Raw genomic sequence first — 23748 nt, 5'->3', positions numbered from 1 at the left:
CGCCGCTCTGTGAAGGGAGGTAAGTTTTTATGAAGACGTAAAGCTAAAACAATGCTCTGTCCTGTATCCAAGCGTGGTTGCATTCACACTTCTTCCGAACCTTGCCGGGGTCCACTTGAATTGTTCCCAAGACATCCTCCCCAAGTGGGCCTGGGCGCGGTTTGTTTGCATTGCAGGACCAAAACAAAACAGACTCTGGGCTCAAGTGCACTCGGATCCCGGATCGGGCCCCTGGTGTGAAAGCACCCAAAGTTATGACATAAGATTGTTTTGGTAATTTTCTAATCTTGCCAGTGATTCATGAGGCATTTGGTGAGACTTCCCGCCACCCTCAGATTGGACTGTTCCTCTGGAAAATCTCAGTTTGAAGGGCCTGTAGCCCTGTACCCCTCCGTTCCAACAAGAATCAAGACATCCCAACCCTAGATGTGAATGCAAGAAATGCAGGTGTAAGGCTAAGTGGTAGGGGCAAGGACTGTAGTGGGATTGAATCTTGTATGGGAAGCATGATTGCACTGTCTCTCTCACTTGTTCTCCCTTGCTTTCTCAGTTACCGTAATCAAGTTTGTGTGACATTGGGAGCTAAGAAGATAAAGGTGTCCAACATGCACTAGAATGGCTCTTGTGCATACTAAGAAACCTGGCTGAACCACTGGTTTTGTTGAAAGACATTCTAATTTATTATGATTTCTTGGGTTTTTCAACAACAACATTAAAATAACGATAAAAAGATCCCTGAGTTAGAGCATTTTGCTGAAAAGCGATCAGGTTAAACTGGAACATTTAAGACTTTTCAAACAAGACGACATGCTGTCATTGGATATTTATCAAACTTTCTCGTGTATTTCACCGGGCAACAATGAAGGTGAAATTAATCAAAGTCAAAACACTTCAAGGAATTTGAATTATAAAGCATATCACTTCATCAGGCTACTTTAAAAATGGATCCAATTAATTCAGCAGGCTAGCTTTGGAAATGGTTATCTCTCTTTTTAACTATGATGCATCTAACATTTCTAAAAAGCAGCACCACGCTGTTCCATTTTTCTCTGCTCCCTGACTATCTGCAGGTTTTTATCCTCATCTTTCTCCTTCTCTCACTTCTCCCTCCCTCCCTCGCTCTCTCCTGCATCTCTGCCTGTTGGAGCAGGGATCATCGATCGCCCCGTCACTGCACAGCTCCCTGGTACACTCTCATTATTTCAGCTGGAGAGGACAGAGAGAGAGAGGGAGCGAAGGAGAGAGAGGGAGCGAAGGAGAGAGAGGGAGCGAAGGAGAGAGAGGGAGGCTGACGGAGCAGCGGGGATGCAGGAGCGAAAAGAAAGGAAAAGAAAGAACAAGAGTAAAAAAGAAGCCGAATAAAGGTAGCAGAGAGAAGGGGATGGAAAAAATGGTACAAGGACAGAGCAAGGTGTCTACCATGGCCTTTGCCGTTTATTAGATTGTTCCTTCTTATAACCATGGAGTGACCACAGCTTAGAAGAACACCCTTTCTCACATTTAACAGGACTCATTCTGACAACCGTTATTTTGAGACACTTTTTCAAATGTTTTGTTACCATTCCACTTGTTTCCTGTGTCTGCCGTTTCAGCCCAAACTCAATTCTTGTGATTTATAGCGTGTATAAACACCAGTTAGACAACTCTAGTACAAGGCATTTAGCCTGCCTTCCAGAAGTCCCTGGTGGGTTTATCAGAAAAGATGACCCTAGTTAACTCCCCATTCTGCTATTTGAACATATGCACTTTTTAAAAGTTCCTTTAAATGCCACAAAAGCGACCTAAAAAGTTACAAACCAAGTCTTAAATGACACTATAGAACTATCCCTATTATCTTTAATGCTGCAGGCCACAAGGAGACTGGCCGGTCCACAGGACTGACTGAGCCCCTGAAAATCCCAGAGAATGGGCACTCCACAATTGTGATTTAGCACCAATATTAACTCATTGTTAATATTGGTGCTAAACCAATATTAACAATGAGTTAATATTGGTGCTAAATCACAATTGTGGAGTGCCAATATTAACTCATTGTTGACACTTCTTAACCCCTTTTCACTACTTCGTTTGGCCATTTCTGCACCATTTTTTTCTCCTTTTAACCCATTTTTGATCATTATTGCCACTTTAAAACCAATACTTGCCTATTTTTGCCCATTTTGCCACTCTTTAACCACTTTCACTACTTTGCCAGGCTATTTTGCCACTTTTAACACTTTTTTAACCCATATTTTGCCATTCCCATTTGGTATACTTGTTGCCCCTTTTTCCTCTTTTACATTTTTTTTGCCACAGTTGAACCACTTTTCACCACCTTTCCTGCTAATTTTTGTCCCTTTGTGCCACTCCACAACCCATTTTGACACTTATCACCCATTTTTGCTACTCTCTAACCCCCTTCTCACCACTTTATCTGGCCATTTTTGCAAAATTTCTGCCAGTCTTAACCAGAGCATGTGAGTGGAGCGGAGCGGGAGCGAGCGGGGAGCGCGAGCGGAAGGATTTTGGCCAGAGCGCAGAGCGGTTTATTCAAAAAAGCTGGACCTTATCTTGCGCTCCATCCCGCTCCAATTTCGCTCCGGTACCGCTCACACCATGCATCTGAAGCATGTCTCACCCAGAATGCATCTGCAAGAGTTTGTATCCTTGAAGCATCCCGTGTTGGTTTCACTGCTCCTGCAGAGAGACAGCGACATCCAGCACGTCAGACTGGGCTTTCCGCCGGAATAATCCAAGAGACTTGAGATGCCTGCACAGTGTTGATATACTAATATTAACACCATCGTCATTTTTTTAAAAACATCAGTATTTCCCTGTGTCTGAAACCGAGAAGAGGGTAATGGTAATGCGCTTCCGTGTTTTCGTTGAGTGAGTGGTGAGTGATTGGAGTGGAGTGGGAAGAAACTTGAGTGGAAGGTGGAGCGATAATGAGCGGAGTGGCGTGAATCCCCTCTGAGCGGACGAGCGGGAGCAAGGAACAGCTCTGTGAGCGAGGAGTGGGAAATCTCTTCGCTCCACTCCGCTCACATGCTCTGGTCTTAACCCATTCTTTCAAAAAAAAAATGTTTACTAATATTAGCTCACAAGTGAATTTCTGTAACAACAGATCAAATCTTAAGTCATTCTGAAACTATTTCAATATCAATTGTTTTTGGGATGGACTTAAAGGGGACATATTATGCAAAAATCACTTTTCAGGCTTTTCTAACACTAATATGTGCCCCTGGCCTGTCCACAATCCCCTCAAATACCAGAAAAATCCTTTCAGAAAATGTGTGCGGAAACAAGACGTTCTCAGATTTTACACCTAGTGACCTCACGTGCTGCATAAAGACCGTCCCCACGTGAGGTCACCCTGCTGACTACGGTCTGGGAGATTGATGGTTCGAATCCTAGTCAGGTCCTAAACTTTGGATAAAAGTGTCTGTAACATCAGGAGTGCTGCATCCATTTCTTGACAGGGGTGTGGTCAGGGGTGGAGTCAGACATCTAATTACTATTTAAAGCCACAGACACAGAAACGGCTCGTTCTGAGAAGGGCTGAAACAGAGGGGGTTTTAGACATGCAAAAATCTAATACTGGAGTGTTTTTTCAGCAACAACCTTGACAGGCATGTTTTGGAGACCTCTGAGAACAATATAAACTTGTCTTAAAAGGGTAAAATATGTCCCCTTTAACAGCTGACGACATTTAGAGCCAAAAGATACTCACAAAAACATGACATCTTTCTTTCCTCTTCTGAATTTAATGATCTTCTGGGGGCCTGACAGGAAGCTTTAGGGGGCCTGATATGGCCCCCGGGCCGCCAGTTGATGATCAGTGCTATAGAGATTTGTCCAGAGGTCTACTCCTCCCCTAAAGGATTTGGTGCAGCTTTAAGGATTGTGAGCTGAGCTGCAATCAGCTTGTTCATCATTGTTTTATGTTCAATAAAGGTCCAGAAAGGTCTTCTTCCATCCACAACAGTCAAATCCACAGTTTAAAATCTGTTGAACAAACAGAATAGAGCATTTTTCCATCTAAGGTGTTTCTATGGCATGACTCAGAAGAACTTTGGAGGCTGAAAACCAAGCTGCTGCTGCTGCTGCTGCCTTGATTTTAGGTCAGGATTGCTTTAGCGTTAATTGTTCATGAGGGTTTTACTGGTAAAACTATTGGCAACAGGTCTTTTCTTCTTAAACACTGTCTAGCAGCATTACAGGCTGGAAAATGACAGGAGAGAGTAGTTTTAGCGCTTAAAGCGATTGCAGCTTCACAAGATGTGCTGCAGCTAGCTGGTTTGTCAGTGTGTACTTTAGTGGGCTGCTGGTCTTTTAAGGTGCGCTTATCCCAGTATCGCAGTAAGTGTGGACCCACCTGTTAGCTGTGATCCACCAACTGTTCGAGGAGACTCGACAGGCAGTGAACAAGCTGAAGGCCGGGAAAGCACCAGGTGTATTCAGAATCCAGGCTGAGATGCTCAAGGTGGGTGGTGAAACCTTGCTCTTGTGGTTGCATGCTCTCACCTGCCCCGTATTTAGAACAGGCATCATCCCGACCGACTAGAAGAGGAGCATTGTTGTCCCTCAAAGGGAAAAGGTAACAACTACAGGGGTATTACACTTCCCTCAGTGTAAGTTCTTTTAAATGATACTGCTGAACAGGATCCGTGATCCTCCCGTGGTACAGTTACACCTGGCCCACAAGATCATGTCATATTCTTATTATAACTGGCCCTAAAATATGAGATCTGAAGATTTCCTCCAGTATGAAAATGAACACTTAAACTTGATGATATCCAATATCCTTACGACATAAAAATGTGTAAAAAATAAAGAGTAAAAACAAATACATAAAAACACCTGTGTATTCATTTCATATTTTAAATTTTTCATTGTACAATTTTGACTTCAGTCTATAATGTTGATTTTATCTAATATTTTGGCTTTTCCAATTTGTAATTTTGACTTTGCCAATTTATTATTTTGACTATTTTTCTCATATTTTAACTTTGTCATTTATAGTTTTAAAGGGATACTTCAACATTTTGGCAAATTCGCCCATTGCCATAATTCATATCGTCTTAGTAATACGTTTGTTTCCTTTAGTTGTTGGTGTAAGCTGTTTCTAGATCTGGGGGGACTGATATACCAGCTGCACAGCTAACACTATGTTAGCAGACGGTATTTTTTGCTTTCCCTCATCAAACTCATCATATACATAATCCAACAACAACAACAACTCCGCTCTCGTGGACAAGTTGTGACCTGTACATTCACCACACTATGAAATAATCATGGAACATTACGAGGCGGAGATGTTTTAAAGTTAAATCTAAAGCCGTAACTCCAGACATGGCTGCTGCACTGTGTCACTCTGCCCAGTGGTTCACTCAAGAAATAGTTCCTAGTATTTGCTTCATGTGTCGTAATGTTACATAATTACACTTCTCCATCTGGCAATCTGATGGATGAATCTGGGTTTGGCGGTTGCCAGGAGAACACTACTTGTCTGACTGCATTGTGCCAAGTGTAAAGTTTGGTGGAGGGGGGATTATGGTGTGGGCTTGTTTTTCAGGAGATGGGCTTGGCCCCTTAGTTCCAGTCAAAGGAACTCTGAATGCTTCAGCATACCAAGAGATTTTGGTCAATTCCATGCTCCCAACTTTGTGGGAACAGTTTGGGGATGGCCCCTTCCTGTTCCAACATGACTGTGCACCAGTGCACAAAGCAAGGTCCATAAAGACATGGATGAGAGAGTTTGCTGTGGATGAACTTGACTGGCCTGCACAGAGTCCTGACCTCAACCGATAGAACACCTTTGGGATGAATTAGAGGAGAGATTGAGAGCCAGGCCTTCTCGTCCAACATCAGTGTGTGACCTCACAAATGCGCTTCTGGAAGAATGGTCAAAAATTCCCATAAACACACTCCTAAACCTTGTGGAAAGCCTTCCCAGAAGAATTAAAACTGTTCTAGCTGCAAAGGGTGGACCGATGTCATATTAAATCCTATGGATTAAGAATGGGATGTCACTTAAGTTCATGTGCGAGTCAAGGCAGGTGAGCGAATACTTTTGGCAATATAGTGTATTTTATAAAAGTGCAACTAAAACACTTTTTTCAGTATTTACAAGTCACAGGACATAACGTACAGTGTCACATGACCAGTTCACTCTGAGACAACATGGCGTGGTACATGTGGGCAGAGACTTTTCTTAACATCATTCTTCTACCCTTATACGTGGCCTTTACTACACACACGGACTTTGCCTCTGGACTATCATCGGTTGCCAACAAGCTACAGGTTTTGAGCGTCCATCTTCCTTGCAGCGGAGTCTCGCAAGATGAGATTTTATGAGAATTATGAGGCTCATGCCCAAAACACCCTTTAACAGAAACACATTCCAAGCGCAATTGTACTTCTTCGAATTTTTAGAAATATCACTTTTATTTTGTGAAAAACTGTAATGGAAATGCAGCTATCATGGCGTTCCTGTGTGCTTGTTGCTTGTTTGCTATAGCTTGTTTAGCTCACCAGAAGATACAGTTTTTTTTTCTTTTATTCCTCCAAAGGGACATAGTCAAATTTATGTCATGGGGCTGCTGAGGACAAATCTCATGCAAAGAACATATTTATGCATATCAAACATCCTACCTCAGAACAGAACATTCCCCTTTGTGGTGACTCATGCCATGTCTGCTGAGCATCCCTGAATAAATCACAGAGCTGATCTAGATCTCTGACTTGTCTCTGTTAACTTCATGCTCAGTAACTCTCCTCTCTGCAGACATGCTGCAGCACACTCGGAGCTTCGTGCATCCCAGGTTCCCTGCTTTATTAGTGCACTAACCAAATTAGGGGCCCTAACAAGGCAGTGCACACAACACTAGGGGACGTATTCATTTAGGACGCAAGCGGCACTAATGCAAAGCTATCTGTCAAATCGCCTTGCATTATGCTTTCTCTAGACTTCAGAAGTGAGAGAGAGAGTGTGTTAGCAGATGTGCAGGACAAGGTATGTGGGTGTGCTGTGAGCCAGCGGAGATGTTCTCACTCAATTCCACCAGCGATTCTAATTGATGAGCCGTGCACATGCACACGCACGCACAAAACACACAAATCTCCCTTCAAACAATGCACGCTGGTACGCTTATGTTCATGATCCTCTCTTCAAAATGCGTACACACACTCATGCAAACACCCACAACGAACACACACATGCTAATCTCGTCCTGGCCCTTCAGAGAGAGAGAGAGATACGCATCCACACTGCAGCTGGACACGGCTTGAGATGAACACATCACCCTCTGACAGAGAGAGGGAACGGGAGAGAGGAGAGTGGGATGAAAGGAGGGAGAGAAGGAGATTAGCATTCTCATCAGCACTGGAGGAATTTGTCTTGGCTGCCAAGCTCTTTCTCCTCTTTCTCATTCCCTCTCTCCTCATCAAGCCCACTCTCTTCCCTCATCCGTATCTCCCTCTTCCTCCCTCCTAATCTCCATCTTTCTAATCAGTCAGACCCTCCATCGCTCCCTCTTTTCTCCCTCCTCACTCCATCTTTGTCGTGCTCGTTACGCTTCTTTCCCACCATTACTTTCCACCTCTTCTTCTTCGTCTCCTCTCTTCAAGCAGGATTTAATCGCTGGGTCGGAGAGAGAGGATGGAATCGACAACCTCCACACTGCCTCGGTGGTCCTACTCAACCTTACACCAGGGTCAAAGCACAGGATGCACGCACATTCACACACAAACAGATGCCGTATTGATTAAAGACACAGGCACTGAGCAATTTAAATTCAGAAAAAAATGTTCTATCAGCTCAAATATTCCAATGCTATAAAAATACCAGCTGTGGGTTGCACCAGCCATGTGTACATAACACATAGCCTAGTTCTTACTTAGAGTTTATTTCCCTGATTTCTTTTTTTTGGCACATTTGTCACGCTTAAATGTTTCAGAACATCAAACAACTTCTAATATCAGACTAAGATAACCAGAGTTAAAACAAGGGGCTGCTTTTTAATGGTGCTTTCATTTATTAACAGGAAAAAGCCATCCAAACCGACTCAGCCCTATGTGGAAAAGTCATTGCCCCCTTGACCTAAGTAGCAAAACTGCAAGTAACAATAGTGATAATGGGTTTTCCAGCATGAATGACCTGTTCAAGACCAGGCCACAGAATCTCAACTGGATTTAAAGGGATACTTCAACGTTTTGGCAAATTTGCCCATTGCCATAATTCATATAGTCTTAGTATTAGGTTCGTTTCCATTAGTTGTCGGTGCAAGCTGTTTTTTAGATCTGGGGGGACCGATATACCAGCTGCACAGCTAACGCTATGGAAGCATTTTTTCTGTACATAAATGGATGGAAAACACTGTAGCGTCGTTTGCAATTGACCAGGGTATGACGTACTTCTGTATACCGGAAACCATCTAAACCGGGCCAAGCATACTACACAATAACGTCCAACTGGCAGTCATACCGCATACTACTGTCGAACGCAGTGCGCAATACATACCGCATACTGCGTTTGGCAGGAGTATATAGCAGGTCACTTCAAAAATGGCCATAGTGTTCTTCTTTGATCAGCGTCTTGAAAATCTCCCAAGGATGCCAATTTTTCCCAGTCTCTTTTTTGTTGTTGAATCATGACCTTAACTGAATCAAGTGAGGCCTGCAGTTCTTTAGATGTTTTTTGGGTTCTTCTGTGACCTCCTGGATGAGTCACCACTACTTTCTTGGAGTCATTTTGGTAGGCTGGTCACTCCTGGTAAGGTTCACCACTGTTCCAAGTTTTCTCCATTCATGGAAAATGGCTTTCACTGCAGTCCCAGTGGAGTCTCAAAGCCTTAGAAATGGATTTGTAACCCTTTCCAGACTGACAGACGTCAATGATTTTGTTTCTCATCTGTTCATATGATTGCAGAATAATGTGCTGCTTTGTGAGATTTTCTAGCTAACTTCACTTTATGAGAAACGTTGTATTTAAGTGATTGCTTGATTTAACAAGTCTGGCAGTAATCAAGCCTGGTTGTGGGAAGTAAAACTTAACTTGGCTTTCAAAATATCTGAAACATTCAAGTGTAAAAAAAAGAAAAAATCAGGAAGGGGGCACATACTTTTTCATAGCACTGTACCTCCAAGTACATATGAACTCCCAACACACAGCTGTTATTGTGATAGATTTGAAAGGTGGGATTACTCAGAGGATGACAAGGGGCTGAGCATTTTAACAGATGTTTGGTGGCTCATGTTTAGGGTGCAGACTTTGATAATCACCCCAATGCTTTGTCATATCTTGCATAAACTTTTAGTGCTGTTTGAGGATGAACAACAGGAAGCAAAAATTATTATATTGTTTTATTTTATTTGGTTTAGAGACGATTAGACATAAGAGACAGGACTGTAATAAATACTGTGTTAAATAATGCTTTCCACTGATTGGCAAAAATTCTCGAAAAAGCCAAATCTGCAAAAAGTTTTGGGTAATTTGGACACTAAGTGAGTTTCATCTTAGTGGTACAAGCAAACAATGCCACAACTGAAGTTATAACTGAACTAGTTTCGTCCTAGATTTAGTGTGGACAGAACTTTTACTGGCGCAAAAGGCTGCAGGAACCTTCCACGGCTAAGCAGGTCAAGCTGTAGCAGGTAATAGTACCATGACTGGATTTAAAAAGAACAATCCTAAAAGGCTCAGTCATTCACAATCAATTATGGAGCAATGTTCCCCACTATAAGACTGGAAAATAGTCAAACAGTTCATAAGTATGTTTGACAATGTGCAAATGCAAAGAATGTATAGATTTCACCATCTACAGTCCATAATAAAATCATCAAAAGATTCAAGCCGGAGAAATTTTATCAGATTCACCGCTTCTTGGAGCCCAAGCTTATCTGAGATGGACTGACCTAAAGTCTAAAAGTGTGCTATGTTCTGACAAGTCCACATTTCAGACTAGTTTTGGAAATAATTGCCATTTAGTCCTTCATGCTAAAGAAGAAAAGGACTATCCATATTGTTATCTACACAAAGTTCAAAAGCCAACATGTGTGACAGTGGGGAGTATTAGTGTCTATGGCATGGATCACTTGCACATCTGTGAAGGCACCTTTAATATCAAAAACATACAGGTGTTGGAGCAACATCTGCTTCAATCCAGATGACGTCTTTCTAAGGGATGTTCCTGTTGATTTTAGCGGGACAATGCCAAGACACATTTTGCACAAGTTATAGTGAAATTAGCCTGACACGCCAGACGGATGTTTTTCACACATCCATCTGGGAAACCTTCCATAGACAGTGTATGGGAAAATGCAGAGCCTTTGAAAAAAATTGCAGGGTGATTGGTGAACGTTCTGTCTGTCACATCTTTACGGGCCAGTCATACGTAGCCGTGACCGAGGAGTAAACTCCATAGAGAAGTGTATGATGCAAACCATGGCAACTGTAGACGTGTCAGTAGCTGACTGTTGTCGTTTCTGAGAAGCCCGTTTCCATGTTTCTCACTGGCGAATCCATCTTGCGAAGCTCCCGTCTGAACCATTTGGGCCCGGTTAGAAAGTGACAGGACCAATCAGCGTCGAGGGGCAGTACTTTCGGGTGCAGTAGAGTTGTGTCGTACACAAGCAGAGCCGGTGCAGTAAGAACAAAGAACAGCAGTGAGTTGTTTTCTTCTCAAAAACGACAGAAGTCATGTACTGACATGTCTACAGTTGCCATGGTTTGTGTTATACAGTTCTCTATGCAGTTTACTCCTTGTAGCAGCTACGTCATGTTTTGTTGCTCTGACTGGCCCATAAAGATGTGACAGACAAAACGTTCATCCAACCACCCTCCGAGTTTTTTTTTTCAATCGCTCTGCCCTTTCCCAAACACTGTCTATGGATGGTTTGATAACAGACAGGGAGTCTGGCCAGTCAATCCGCTTTGCAAGGTTACCCAGACTCCATGTTGTTAGGTAATGTAACACAGTGCTAAACATGCTCCTGTCCCTACGTTTTAATTTTTTCTGTTACTCCTTCCTATTAACTTGTCTTTATTATTCTCACCGGCCATGTCATGGTCTCTCTGTCATTTACAGTCATAAATTTCAAAAAGCTTTGTTAGCTGAGGAAACACCAGAGAAACATGGCCTTTTATGCATTTATCCTATTGGAATTAAAAACGACTGATAATAGAAACACAATTATATGTTAATAACAGATGATAACAATAGGAAAAAAATCAACAGATAATAAGGTGGATTCTTACATTCTAACTCCTAACTTTACACATTCAGAGAAGCACCAATATTCCCACCTCATTGTTAATATGGTGGTCCATGATGGGTTAAGGTGTCTGTAAAATTCATGAATGTTTGAGTAAATTATTTAAAATCTGCATTCCCATCAAGGATGCACAATATATGATGTATACGTAGCCCAAAGGAGAGGTCTGTGTGCATGTAGTCATTCATTTAACACATTTTAAAGCAGTTATAAAACTTTTTCAGACTTCATTTTGCCAGAGAGCTGAAAGCTGTCAGCACACAGATGGAACAATGCTAGCTTGAAGCTAACATCATAAACACAAGGCAAAGCTGGAGCGAGTGTTGGTCTAAGGCGATGTTCTCACAGTTCGACAGCAGTGAAAATGGCTGACTCTACAGCCACCCTGGAACATAATGCAGCTCTTAACTATTTATTATTTACCCAGCATGTTTATCAAGCAGCCCCGCAGGAGCAGGTACCTAAGCGGGCTGTTCGCATTTTTGCTCTCACAGTGGAAAAAACGCAAAAATATGAAAACTGGACCCCAGTAGTCCTTGTTTTCAGACAGAGAAAGCTTCTGTTTACAAGTCAGCATATGTCATTTTTTCCCCTCCAAAATCAAACAAAACATTTCTGAATCATTAGTTGTAAAATATGCTTACATGTTTATTAAGTCTACATTACCTCGACAAGCTTGATAAAAAACACAGACTGGTTAAAATACCATCCGTAGAGTTTAATATGATATTATATAATAATATCATGTTTAATAATATTCACTCACCCATCCAAACAATTGAAATCAGGTGTTCCAATCACTTCCATGGCCACAGGTGTATAAAATCAAGCACCTAGGCATGCAGACTGTTTCTCATTTGTGAAAGAATGGGTCACTCTCAGGAGCTCAGGGAATTCCAGCATACTGTGATAGGATGCCACCTGTGCAATAAGTCCAGTGGTGAAATTTCCTTGCTCCTAAACATTCCACAGTCAACTGTCAGTGGTATTGTAACAAAGTGGAAGCAATTGGGAATGACAGCAACTCAGCCACGACGTGGTAGGCCACATAAAATGACAGAGCGGGGTCAATTGATGCTGAGGCGCATAGTGCGCAGAGGTCGCCAACTTTCTGCAGAGTCAATCGCTACAGACCTCCATATTTCATGTGGCCTTCAGATTAGCTCAAGAACAGTGCGTAGAGAGCTTCATGGAATGGGTTTCCATGGCTGAGCAGCTGCATCCAAGCCATACATCACCACATGCAATGCAAAGTGTAGGATGCAGTGGTGTAAAGCACGCCATCACTGGACTCTAAAGCAGTGGAGATGGGTTCTCTGGAGTGACGAATCGCGCTTCTCCATCTGGCAATCTGATGGATGAGTCTGGGGTTGGCGGTTGCCAGGAGAACGGTACTTGTCTGACTGCACTGTGCCAAGTGTTAAGTTTGGTGTGGATGAACTTGACTGGCCTGCTGAGTCCTGACCTTAACCTGACAGAACACCTTTGGGATGAATTAGAGCGGAGACTGAGAGCCAGGCCTTCTCGTCCCACATCAGTGTGTGACCTCACAAATGTGCTTCTGGAAGAATGGTCAAAAATTTGTACATGTGTGATGTTAAATGTCTAAATCCACAACTCTTTGTGATTCTGGTGTGATAGGAATAACCAATAATCAATGAAAGGAAAATGTCCCCAGCAGACACACATTGGCGTACATAGTGGGAGACTGAGAGAGTGTATGTGCATTGATTCAAACAACTGAAGATTTTCAATACACCAGCTCAGCGACATCAAAAGGAGACACACACATGCTCAGACACACAAACACACACTTGTATCTATAAGGTAAATGACCTGCCTGCCCTTTATGTGTATGTCTCAACGAGTGCATGGATAACCAATGAGCCATCTATATTCTTCTGCACTAAAGGCTTCTAAGAGAACACACAAACCCAACACACACCAACTCCACAACTCTATTACTTCTCCCTGCACACATGCACAGCTGACACACACCATTATCTTGGGTCTTTAAATACATAATGGGCATTTTAATTGCAGAGCCTGCAGGTTCGAGACAGGGAATTTACAGTGAAGAGCCTCTTCACCTTGCATTAGGAAGGACAAAACTACAAGAACTGACCAGAAGTACTTACACACCTGTTACACGGTGAGCCATTCTTTTTTTAGCCTCTTAAAAGCTCTAATTGTGTACTTGAGACTGAGCAGAGGCTGAATGAATGGAGACACAAGTTTGGCTCTCCGAAAAACTTTGAAAGAACATTTTGTGCCCTTATTATGTTAAAGTATCACTGAGCTCCAACATACAAGGCCAGGTCCATATCTTAGTTGAATTCAGATCACAGTTTTCATTATTTACATTTGAAAAACACAGAAAAGCTTTTGGTAAGTACAGTGCTGGGTCAAGAAGGACTGTGGTGTTCTTTGTGGTAGTGTGAAAGGCTGACATTGAGGCCCAATGACCTTTGACCTTGCACCTCCAAATCTAATTAGCTCATTTTAAAATCAGAGTGGAAGTTTGTGCAAAGTTGGAAAAAACAAAGGATTTATGAGATTTTGTGTTCCCAAGCAAGGAAAGCATACAAGGCCCAGTGACCTTGCCCCTAGCCCTATGACCCCCAAATCTAATCAGTTCATCTCTGAGCCAAGCGGTAACCCTGTGGTTGGAAAGTAAAGCTAATGCAGAACTGAAAAAACTGTGGGTCCTCAAGTGCCCACTGAAGGCTGGATGCCATAGAAGCACAACCAGGAAATATACTGAATGTTACAGCAAAAGTAACATGTTTATCCTTCAAGGCATTTATGAGATATCACTCTTACAAGCTAACCCAGGAGCCAGATACAACAGGGGTTCTATTCCTGGATTTAGGACTAACCTGAGGGCCTAACAGGGTCACCTTTTTAACCATTAACTGTCAACTTCATTTCACCAGTAATAAAATATGACAAAAAACAGCACTGACGATAAATGATTTTGACATTTAAAAAGTTAAAAAGATAAGCTTAAAGGCACACAGTCTGAGAAAAGTAAATTTATTAGTTCAAAAAGGTCAAAACATGAAATTGAAAAATGTTTTTTTAAAGGCAAATATATTAGAAAGAAGGACAAAATCATGAGTTTAACAGGTCAAACTATGAAATAAAATTTGTAATCATAAAATTTTGAATCATATTTTGACTTTTAATTTAAAATTGTGAGTCTAAAAGATCAAATTAAGGGATTTTGAAGTCAAAACTTGGAGTTGAAAATATGAGATAAAATACAAAATAACTGGTTAAAAAGGTCAAAATATCACTTAGAAATTAGAGTTATGAATCTTAAAGTTTAAATTGTTTTTTAAGAAGTCAAAATAATGAGTTAAAATGCTCAAGGTATAAAATTAAAAGTTAAAATCCTAAGTTTGATTCCTAATTGTGAGATGCTAAATAGAAATGTGAAATTAAAACACAAATAAATTTCTTTTCCCACATTCCTGTCTTATCTAAATATTTTTACTTCTTACTTTTTCAGATTTTGCGACTTAACAAGGAAATCCTAAATCATCAAGGATAAGTTTACATTTTCATACTTGAGGAAATCTGCAGACCTCATACTAATGGGCCAGTTATAACAGAAATATGAGATCATCTTGCGGGCCAGATATATCTGCTCCACGTGCTGGATTTGGCCCCCGGGCCTTGAGTTTGATACCTGTGAGACCGACTGTTTCATACAGTCATGGACGAAAGTATTGGCACCCCTGGAATTTTTTCAGAAAATACACCGTTTTCCCCAGAAATTGTTGCAATTACAAATGTTTTTGGTATACATGTGTTTATTTCATTTATGTGTATTGGAACAACACAAAAAAAGCAGAAGAAAAAGGCCAAAATTGACATAATTCTACACAAAACTCAAAAAATGGCTTGTTTTTCTGTTGGAAAGCCCTTGGAAGATTTGTGTTTTTGCTATTAATGTTACTGTACAGGAAGTTCCACCGACCTTAATAGCTACAGTACGACCCCCCAGGAATAAGGTGGTATCCACCTTATTTACAGCCTACAATACAAACGGTGTGAACACGTGATAACTTTAATATATCAGCATTTACAAATATGAGTTGAATTCCTATCAAAACAACTGTTGTTCGTCGTTAACCTGTACATATTTCATGTACTTCCGCTTTAGCACCCAAAGTTTCGTCCATATTCCGATTTACAGTAGCGGCCCCAGGAAAAGGGTGAATAGGCTACAAAAAAATAATATGTGGTGTATTGTTGACCTCTAGAAGAGAGTCTGGTTTTGTTTTAGGGTGATTTAGTCCTACCTAATTGATTCCAATCATTGGGAAACTGTTAACTTGAGAATTACTGCCTTAAAACTCCCTATAAATTCACTTAATTTTTAGTAAAACCAATGCAAAAATGCACAGCATTACAGGAAATAAAGCTCCTGAAGCTGTGGAAGGACACCCCCCACATACTGCTGAAGTAAATCCTCGTGCCTCAAAAGTACACATCAATTTTCCTGGTTAAACCCTTGCTAAAGATGCACATATTTAGATCAGGATATCTAAGGGGGCATAGCATGTAAGAAGCCATTCTTTCAGGCCTTTCTAACAAAAATATGTGCCCTTGGCCTGTCCACAATCCCCTCAAGTACCAGAAACCCCCCCCACCCCCCCCCCACCCCCACCCCCACCCCACCCCACCTTTCAGAAAATGTGTGCTGAAACAAGCCAAGCTCAGATTTCCCCTCATGATGTCATGTGGGGAGTTAGCGCCACCCCCAGGTTTGGCTGGTCGTCCCTGCTTGGAAGAAGGTTCTGCCCTGATCTTCTTCTGATCTTCCTCTCAGCCACCAGCTGAGATGCTGGATAGCTCAGTGGGTTACCCTGCTGACTTAGGTCTAGGAGAATTATGGTTCAAATTCCAGTCAGGTCTATAACTTTGGCTAAAGTGTCTGTAACATTGTAACATCAGCATCCATTTCCTGAGAGGGGTGTGGTCAGGGGCGGAGTCAGACAGCTCAGTAACATTTAAAGCCACAGAAACAGTTCACTCTGAGAAGGGCTGAAACACAAACGTGCAAAAATCCAATACTGGAGTGTTTTTTCAGCAACAAACTTCATGCATGTTTTGAGGACCTGAGAACAATATAGACTTGTCTTTAGGGGGTAAAATATGTCCCTTTAAAACATTTTTGGGGGTAGCATGTACCCAGATCTCCTGAGTAAGCTCAGTTTTTGGACCTCAGTATTTATAAAACTCTGCATACAACCCCGCTCATAACACTGTGGGCCATAGTCAGATTCAGTGCTTAAGTATAAACCGTGTCTGTACATTTCTTATAAAAATAAAGACAATGGTGGCAAACTGTGGAAAGAGATATGATAAATGACTTTTCTATTACTTCTAAAACAAAACTATTACTATCACTGTGGGACTGACTTGACCAGAATAATGTTAAAGTGGTCACAGCTTAGAAACCAGATACCGACTATGTATCTGTGTGAGAGAGACGAGAGAACGACCAGTGGACACTCTGCTGTTGTTGCAGAGAGAGAGGATGTGTGGGTCTGATAACACCAAGACGATATGGTTGTTATCAAATAATGAGTTGGCTATTGTGTGATATAGTGTGTGTGTTGTGCATGTACAGTGTGTGTGTTTGTGTGTGTCTTACTGTGGCCTGTGTGGAGCTCTCCTGCAGGTCCCAGAGCAGCGCGTGGTTATCAGCCAATGAAATCACACGCTTTCCGTCCCCCATGGGCTCCCACAGCACACTGGAAATACACAGAGGTACACAAAACCACAAAGACACAGTCAATTAGAATACAGATGTTGGCTGAACATGCATGAGCCTGCATACTTAAGGTGTAGGCTCACAGGAGGATGGGGATGGTTAGACTCACTTCATATTCATCTTAATGTAGTACCTTATAGTAGTAAAGCTAATCAGATAGCAAACATCTGCATGCAAATTCAGACCATATAGGGATTATTCTGCATGTCAAGTGTCAACAAGAGCAACAAAAATACAATCATAAACCAAAAAAGTTGGGACACTGTGTAAAATGTGAAAAGAAAAAGAATGCAATAATGCGCTAATCTCATAAACCCATATTTTGATCACAAAAGAACATTAACGACATCAGATGTTAAATCTGAAACACTTAACCATTTCAGGGAAAATATTAGCTACTTTTGAAATTGATGATAGCAACACATCTCAAAAAAGCAGGGACAGGGTCATGTTTTCGATTTGTTTCATGATGCTCCAAATGTTTTCTATGGATGAAAGGTCCGGGCTGCAGACAGGCCAGTTCAGCATCCAAACTCTTTTATTGTGAAGCCACGCTGTTGTGAAGGATGTGGTATGTGGTTTATCATCGTCTTTCTTAAATATGCAAGGCCTTGCCTGAAAGAGACGTCTGGATGGGAGCAGATGTTGCTCTAACGTGTCTATATATTTTTCAGCATTGATGGTGCCTTTCCAGCTGTGTAAGCTGCTCATGCCATAAGCACTGATGCAACCCAGTACCATCAGAGATTCAGGCCTTTGAACTATGAGCTGAAAACAAGCTGGAAGGTCCTTTTCCTCTTTAGGACACGGCATGTGTGGTTTCCCAAAACCATTTCAAATTTGGAAATATCTGACGTGACAGCCTCCTGCCTCTAGGGCCCACTACTGTTTTGTGTGTTCCCCTTTACTGGCGTTTGTCTGTCCCTGCAGGCTTGGTAGGAGGTGTGCGCTGCACCTGGGTGGATCCCCCAGGTGCATAAGAGCTGGCATTTACGTCTCTTCATTCTCTCTTCTCTGCGCTGCTGCAGATCTGCCCTGCAGTGCGGCGATTCCTCGTGCACGTTATGACTTTGGTTTAGTTATATTATGTGTTAGTTTAGTTATCATTTCATTCAGTTGTTAATCTTTTAATTCACATTTTGTAATAAAATCATTTCGTTTTTTTTTTTTTTTTCTAGTTAAAAATGCACGTCTCCTCATTTTTTGTCATGGCTTTGAGCTGGGTCATGACACTGACCACAGGACAGTTTTCCATTTTACCTGCTGGGGAGAGACATGCAGGAAAGTGCCACAGGCCGGATTCCAATGCTGGTTGACCGTGTACATGGGTCACGCCTTAAACCACTAGGACACCTGCACCTCTCCTCAGTCCTTTCTAAAGCCGTGTTTCCATCAGGGGGTCTGGTTTGATTCAGTTCGGTTTGGTATGGTTTGGTACGCTAAACCCCCAAATAGTTTGCGTTTCCACAGACACCCGTGCTCTCACTTGGGTGGGCGGGCTGTAAAAGCATGCATGTAAAGTCACAGACAGCGCGAGTCAGCTGTTCCAGCAGCAGAGTTATAGAAAGGATGAGTGACAGAATTCAGTAGGGAATAAGCATTAAACAGCTTTATTTCAGCTGAAAGTGCTTTTTAAAAAAATAACTACATTTTAGTTATGTTAACCACTGTCAGTAAAGATCCTCAGCTGATGGAATATGTGTACAGAGACCGTTTGAGTCCTAACGCTATGTTAACATGTGAATATATATCTAGTCTAGAACAGTTTATACGACAAAATATGAAGGTTAAGAGCTGTACTGTGAGAATTCGCTGCATTAAAAATAAAGTAAAAGTTCAGCTGGTGTTAAAATCAAGCTAGATTAAGTCAGAAATCTGGGGTGTACTGATCTCGCTTTAAAACAGTCTGCAGCCTGAAGTTTTACGAGCCTGTTCAACAACCACAAAGTGATGTTTTCACAGGTTACATAACATAAGACGTAGATTAATAACTAGTTATAGATGAGAATGAACTGTTCTAAGGCTTTGTATTCACAAAACTTCTGCATTAATTTAGTTTCTCATCCATCGTAGATGGATCAGGCTGATGTGAGCCTTTGGGCTCTGCTTTGTGTACTTAAAAATCATCCAGATAAACGCCAGGAAACTTGATTTGTGGCCAGATACCAATATCCATAGACTAGGAAACAGTTAGGATCTCCGTCAAGTCCAAATATTTCCCATTTAGGTCAATTTTTCTCCCTTTTTTGCCTGCTTCTCACAGCGCAGTTCTGTGTTTGAAGCCCGGAGGCCAGCAGCTGAGTCGCTCACTGACGTGACATCAGTGCAGCCCCTATTGTGTGTGTAGCAACACCTTTTTGGTATGGTTAGGTAAGATTGGTACCCCTACGGAAGGGTTCTGAAAAGTGGGACGGTATGGGTCGGTTTTTTGGGACCTTTTCTCTATGGAAATGCCAAAAAAAGCATGCCGTACCGCACCAAACTGAGCCGGACTGCTCGGTGGAAATGACCTATAAATGAGTTTGGCCCTGAGAAGATAGTGGCCCGGATCATGTTCACATTGGACTACTTCTTTGCTTTGAAAAAAGTTATTCTTAGCCTTAGTAATACTTGAGCTTTATTTTGGGGTGAAGTTTAAGTAAATTATATCAAATGACATGTTATTTAATCATCAAAGCTATAAAATATGTAAATATGCTTCATATAAACTCAAATTAAAAAATCAAGTAACCTTAAAATAGATTTTTCAGTAAAGTGTAACTAAATTACATCAAATTAAATGTTATTCAACAATATGGGTTTGCTCTGACTTTCTCTGAAAGGGGGCAGGGCACAGGTGTGATAGCACAGGTAACGTCTCGACTGGGTGGATGCAATTCAATACAGTGAAATAACTCTTATATCTAGTTTTGATGTCAGTGTTCACATTTGATTGAGAGGACAATAAAGTTTGAGTAATCATGTAGAAATCTTGCTTGACATTATTATGAGACAAAAATAAGCAGAAACACATTTATTTCACACCAAGATCCCCGTGTACAGCCCAGGTTGTCAGGTTCAGGTCAGCAACAGGTTCACAAAGTCAAATACATTTATTTCATTTTAGAATTTTTTCAACCTTTATTTTCACTCTATCTTAAATGACGGATAACTCAAGTCCATGGAACAGTACTTGTGTTTTTAAATTGTTATTATGACCCCTATTCCTGCACTTTAAAATGTGGCGTAGCTCTAATTCTTCATTATTGTTCATTTTAACTTATTGTTTATTATATGTCTATTGAATATGTATTATTTATTATGTCGTGTGCTGCTGACCTCTTGGTTAGGTCACCCTTGTGAAAGATCTCGATCTTAATGGGTTTTATCTAGTTAAATAGAGGTTTTTAAAAAAAGCAGGATAAAAATTGAGATTAAAAATATCTTTTTAAGGAATGTCTTGGCCAAGATAGGCAGCAGCACAGTCTAATAAGACAGTTACAGATGACCGTCATCTTACTAGCCACACATTGATGTAATGGTTAGTGCTGTTGCCTCTCAATAAGAAGGTTGTGGGTTTGCTTCCTGCTCAGGGCAGATAAAACTTTCATAATATGTATTTAAATGAACAAATAAAGTTTATGTGACAGATCACCTGAAGTTTACATTTTATAACTAAATTAATACTTAAACTTTATGCTCAAGTGTGCATAACTAATTCAATGAAATATGGCCCAAGTTACTTCAAGCTCTCGCTACAAGGTTTTAAGAATTACTTTAATGTAGTATTTCACCTTTAACTAATGTAATAAAATACATGGAAAATTTACATGTCATTTAATCACTTACAGTCCAGGTTTTTGGTATAATTATTTTTTTCAGTGTCTCTGATACAGCTTTAACTTGCTTTTGTGGATGGCACAGAAATCTGTGGTACAGAATTGTCTCTAATGCAGTGCTGCCTGAGGGCGGTAGATCACCAGTATCAAATAGTGATGTTTGTCACTAGTGCACAAAGATTTCTCCAGATTCTCACAATCTTTTGATGATATTATATATGGTTGAAGGTGAAATTCTGCCAATCTTTACTTCTGAGATACTCCGCCTCTCTCTAAAACGTCCTTTTATACTCAATCATGTTACTGATTTGCTGCCAATTCACCCAATTAGTTACAAAATGCTCATCCTCCTTTTTTAGAACCATGGGTTTATAAGATTTGCAAATCATAGCTTTTTGACAACTTTTCTGGAATTGGGGTTGTATTTCAAATATTATTAAAAAGTGTTGAAAATCTTAATCCTGAAGCAGGTGTAACCCACACAAATAAGGCTAATGCTAATCACTATCATGGAAAACGGACAATTTCACACGACTGAGCTGTGCACAGTAACTTTGAGGTACTTTCAGGCAGCCCAATTCTGTCAATCCAGGCTCAAACGCAGCATTGGGATGCAGGGTTGCCTCAGTGGTGTTAAAGAAGAGGTAGCTTTTACTGCATACTTAGCTTTGATTCCTCCCTGCATACTACTTTCAGAAGAGTATTGATTCCTCGCTGCATGCTTCTTGGAGTTGTGATTCTTCGCTGCGCTCTACATAAAACGTATGCTGAGCACGAGCCACGGGGACCGATCCACACTTTACACTCAGGAGCCCGAACTGTTGCTTTCCAATTCCCTCAGCGTTGCTCGGATCAACACACTTTTCTGCTTTTGTTGTTTGTTATTCTTAGTTTGGATGGGCTGAGCAGCTAAATGTAGGCAGAGACACAACTACAGGGGATAAGAAAGAGGACACAACCCAAGTGAGAAAGCTTCGCTTTTAACTCAGAGACCCGTCGACTCTGAAGGCAATATGTCAGCGCAGGCAGAAACCCAGCGATAAGCTAAACATAACCTTGGTGTGGGAAAAAAAGCTGCCGTATGCTTGTTAGGGTTTTGATCTGGTGTGAGGTTTCAGCTCAAGGAAAGTGTCACATTTGGGTTAAGGGATGTGAAATGTCACAGAAGCACAGCCGTGGTCCAGCTGAATGTTCGTATGTCTGAGCCTGTCGGCACACTGAAGCTGCTGTTGTAAGACGTTAACGAAATGATGCCATTTGTTTAAAGAGTTCATCAATTAGACAACCCCATTTTCAGGGACTCATTTGTCAAGTTGAAGCAGCAGCAACAATGCCAGTGTTTGTGGGAGAGTGTGATGAAGAAGGTGAGTGTTCACCGCAGATAAAAGAAATGACAGAAGAGGGAGAACAAAATTACAGTTTGCTTCTGGTTTAAATTCAAGTTTGAAATATGCAGAGCTATATTACAGAGGGGGCGGAGGGGGAAGAGGGAGGAGGCGTTTTCAGAGCTTTAATTCAAGGCTGCTGAGGGACAGATATACTTCCTATCCTGGGTTTGGGATACAGAAAATGCAGCATAGGTGAAGGCAGAACTTTTGTCACTCAACAGGACTCCCCACTGGCTCATCTCTTTTCAGTGATGAGCATTCACGATGCTGTGAAAAAGAATTTGCCCCTTCATTTTTATTTTGTTGCATATTAATATAATCTGAGAAACTACAAAATGCTGTTTTTTTCAATAATAATTCATTTATTAAGGAAATCATCCAGACCTGGCCCTACATGCTGCCATTCAACATCTTCTCAAAAAAACAACAAAAAACAACAACAACAAGAACAAAACAAATCTGGACCCCTCTCTGCCCCAAAACTATTTCAAAATTCCCCTTTATTTCTAAAATTCTAGCAAAAGTGCCAAACAACTTACAGCTGCCTTGGACACTCATAACATCTTGGACAGGTTTCAATCTGATTTTCGTTGGTCGCATTCAACAGAAATGGCACGTCTTAAGAGTTTTCAATGACCTCTTGCTTAGTAGTGATGAAGGACAATGCTCTGTGCTGGTTTTACTGGACCTCCCTGGTTTGTGGAGTTCCCCAAAGTTCGGTCCCTGGTCCATTATTATTTTCTTTGTACCTGCTCCCACTCAGCCACATAATCAACAGCTTTAAAGACATAAATATCACTGCTATGTGGGTGACACCCAGCCACATACATCTTTTACACCTCAAAATTACTCTGAAGTGTCAGTACTACTCTGTTGTTTGAGTGCCAAAAAGGCTTGGATGGCTGATAGTTTTCTTTAACTAAACACTGACAAAGGGGGTCCTTGTGTCGGCCACAGATAGCTTAGTGCCAGGTATACCAGAGAAACTTAGTACCCTGTCCACTTGCGTAAAACCTGTTCTTCATAATCTGGGTTTTTCTTTTAGCCACTCCTTGTCTCCAGACCAACATGTCAATAATCTGGTTCATTCTTGCTTTTTTCCAACTCAGAAATATTGCTCAACTAAGACATATTGTTTCTACAGCTCAGATGGAGATGGTTATTCACACATTCATTTCCTCCCATTTAGACTACTGTAACGTACTTTTCACCTGTCTCAAAAAATCGTCAACAATTAGTTCAAAACGCTTCAGCCAGACTACTTACCAAGTCTTCACAAAGGTCACACATTACACCAATTCTGTATTTTCTCCACTGGCTTCACATACAGTTCAGAATACATTTCAAGATTCTTATGTTTACTTTTAAAGCCCTGCATGGTCAAGCACCAGTATACCTGTCTGAACTTTTACAACCTGACAATCGCAGCAGGGCTCTTTGGTCCTCCGATCAGGGTCTGTTGGTTGTTCCACACTCCTGACTTAAAACCAAAGGAGAC

At 41.2% G+C, this 23748-nt stretch overlaps 1 protein-coding gene across 1 annotated transcript in view; it reads right to left on the bottom strand.

Moving 5' to 3' along the window:
• Positions 1–23748, bottom strand: part of eipr1 (EARP complex and GARP complex interacting protein 1) — a 120975-nt gene that overhangs the window by 65191 nt on the left and 32036 nt on the right. Inside the window, exon 5 of the mRNA XM_041811910.1 lies at positions 16925–17024. Coding sequence (XP_041667844.1) covers positions 16925–17024 — 100 coding nt within the window. The remainder of the gene's footprint in view (positions 1–16924; positions 17025–23748) is intronic.

Source organism: Cheilinus undulatus, linkage group 18 (genome assembly GCF_018320785.1).
Source record: "Cheilinus undulatus linkage group 18, ASM1832078v1, whole genome shotgun sequence".
Classification (NCBI taxonomy): Eukaryota; Metazoa; Chordata; class Actinopteri; order Labriformes; family Labridae; genus Cheilinus; species Cheilinus undulatus.
The sequence above is the reverse complement of the archived record's forward strand: the minus strand, read 5'-3'. Positions and strand labels throughout refer to the sequence as shown.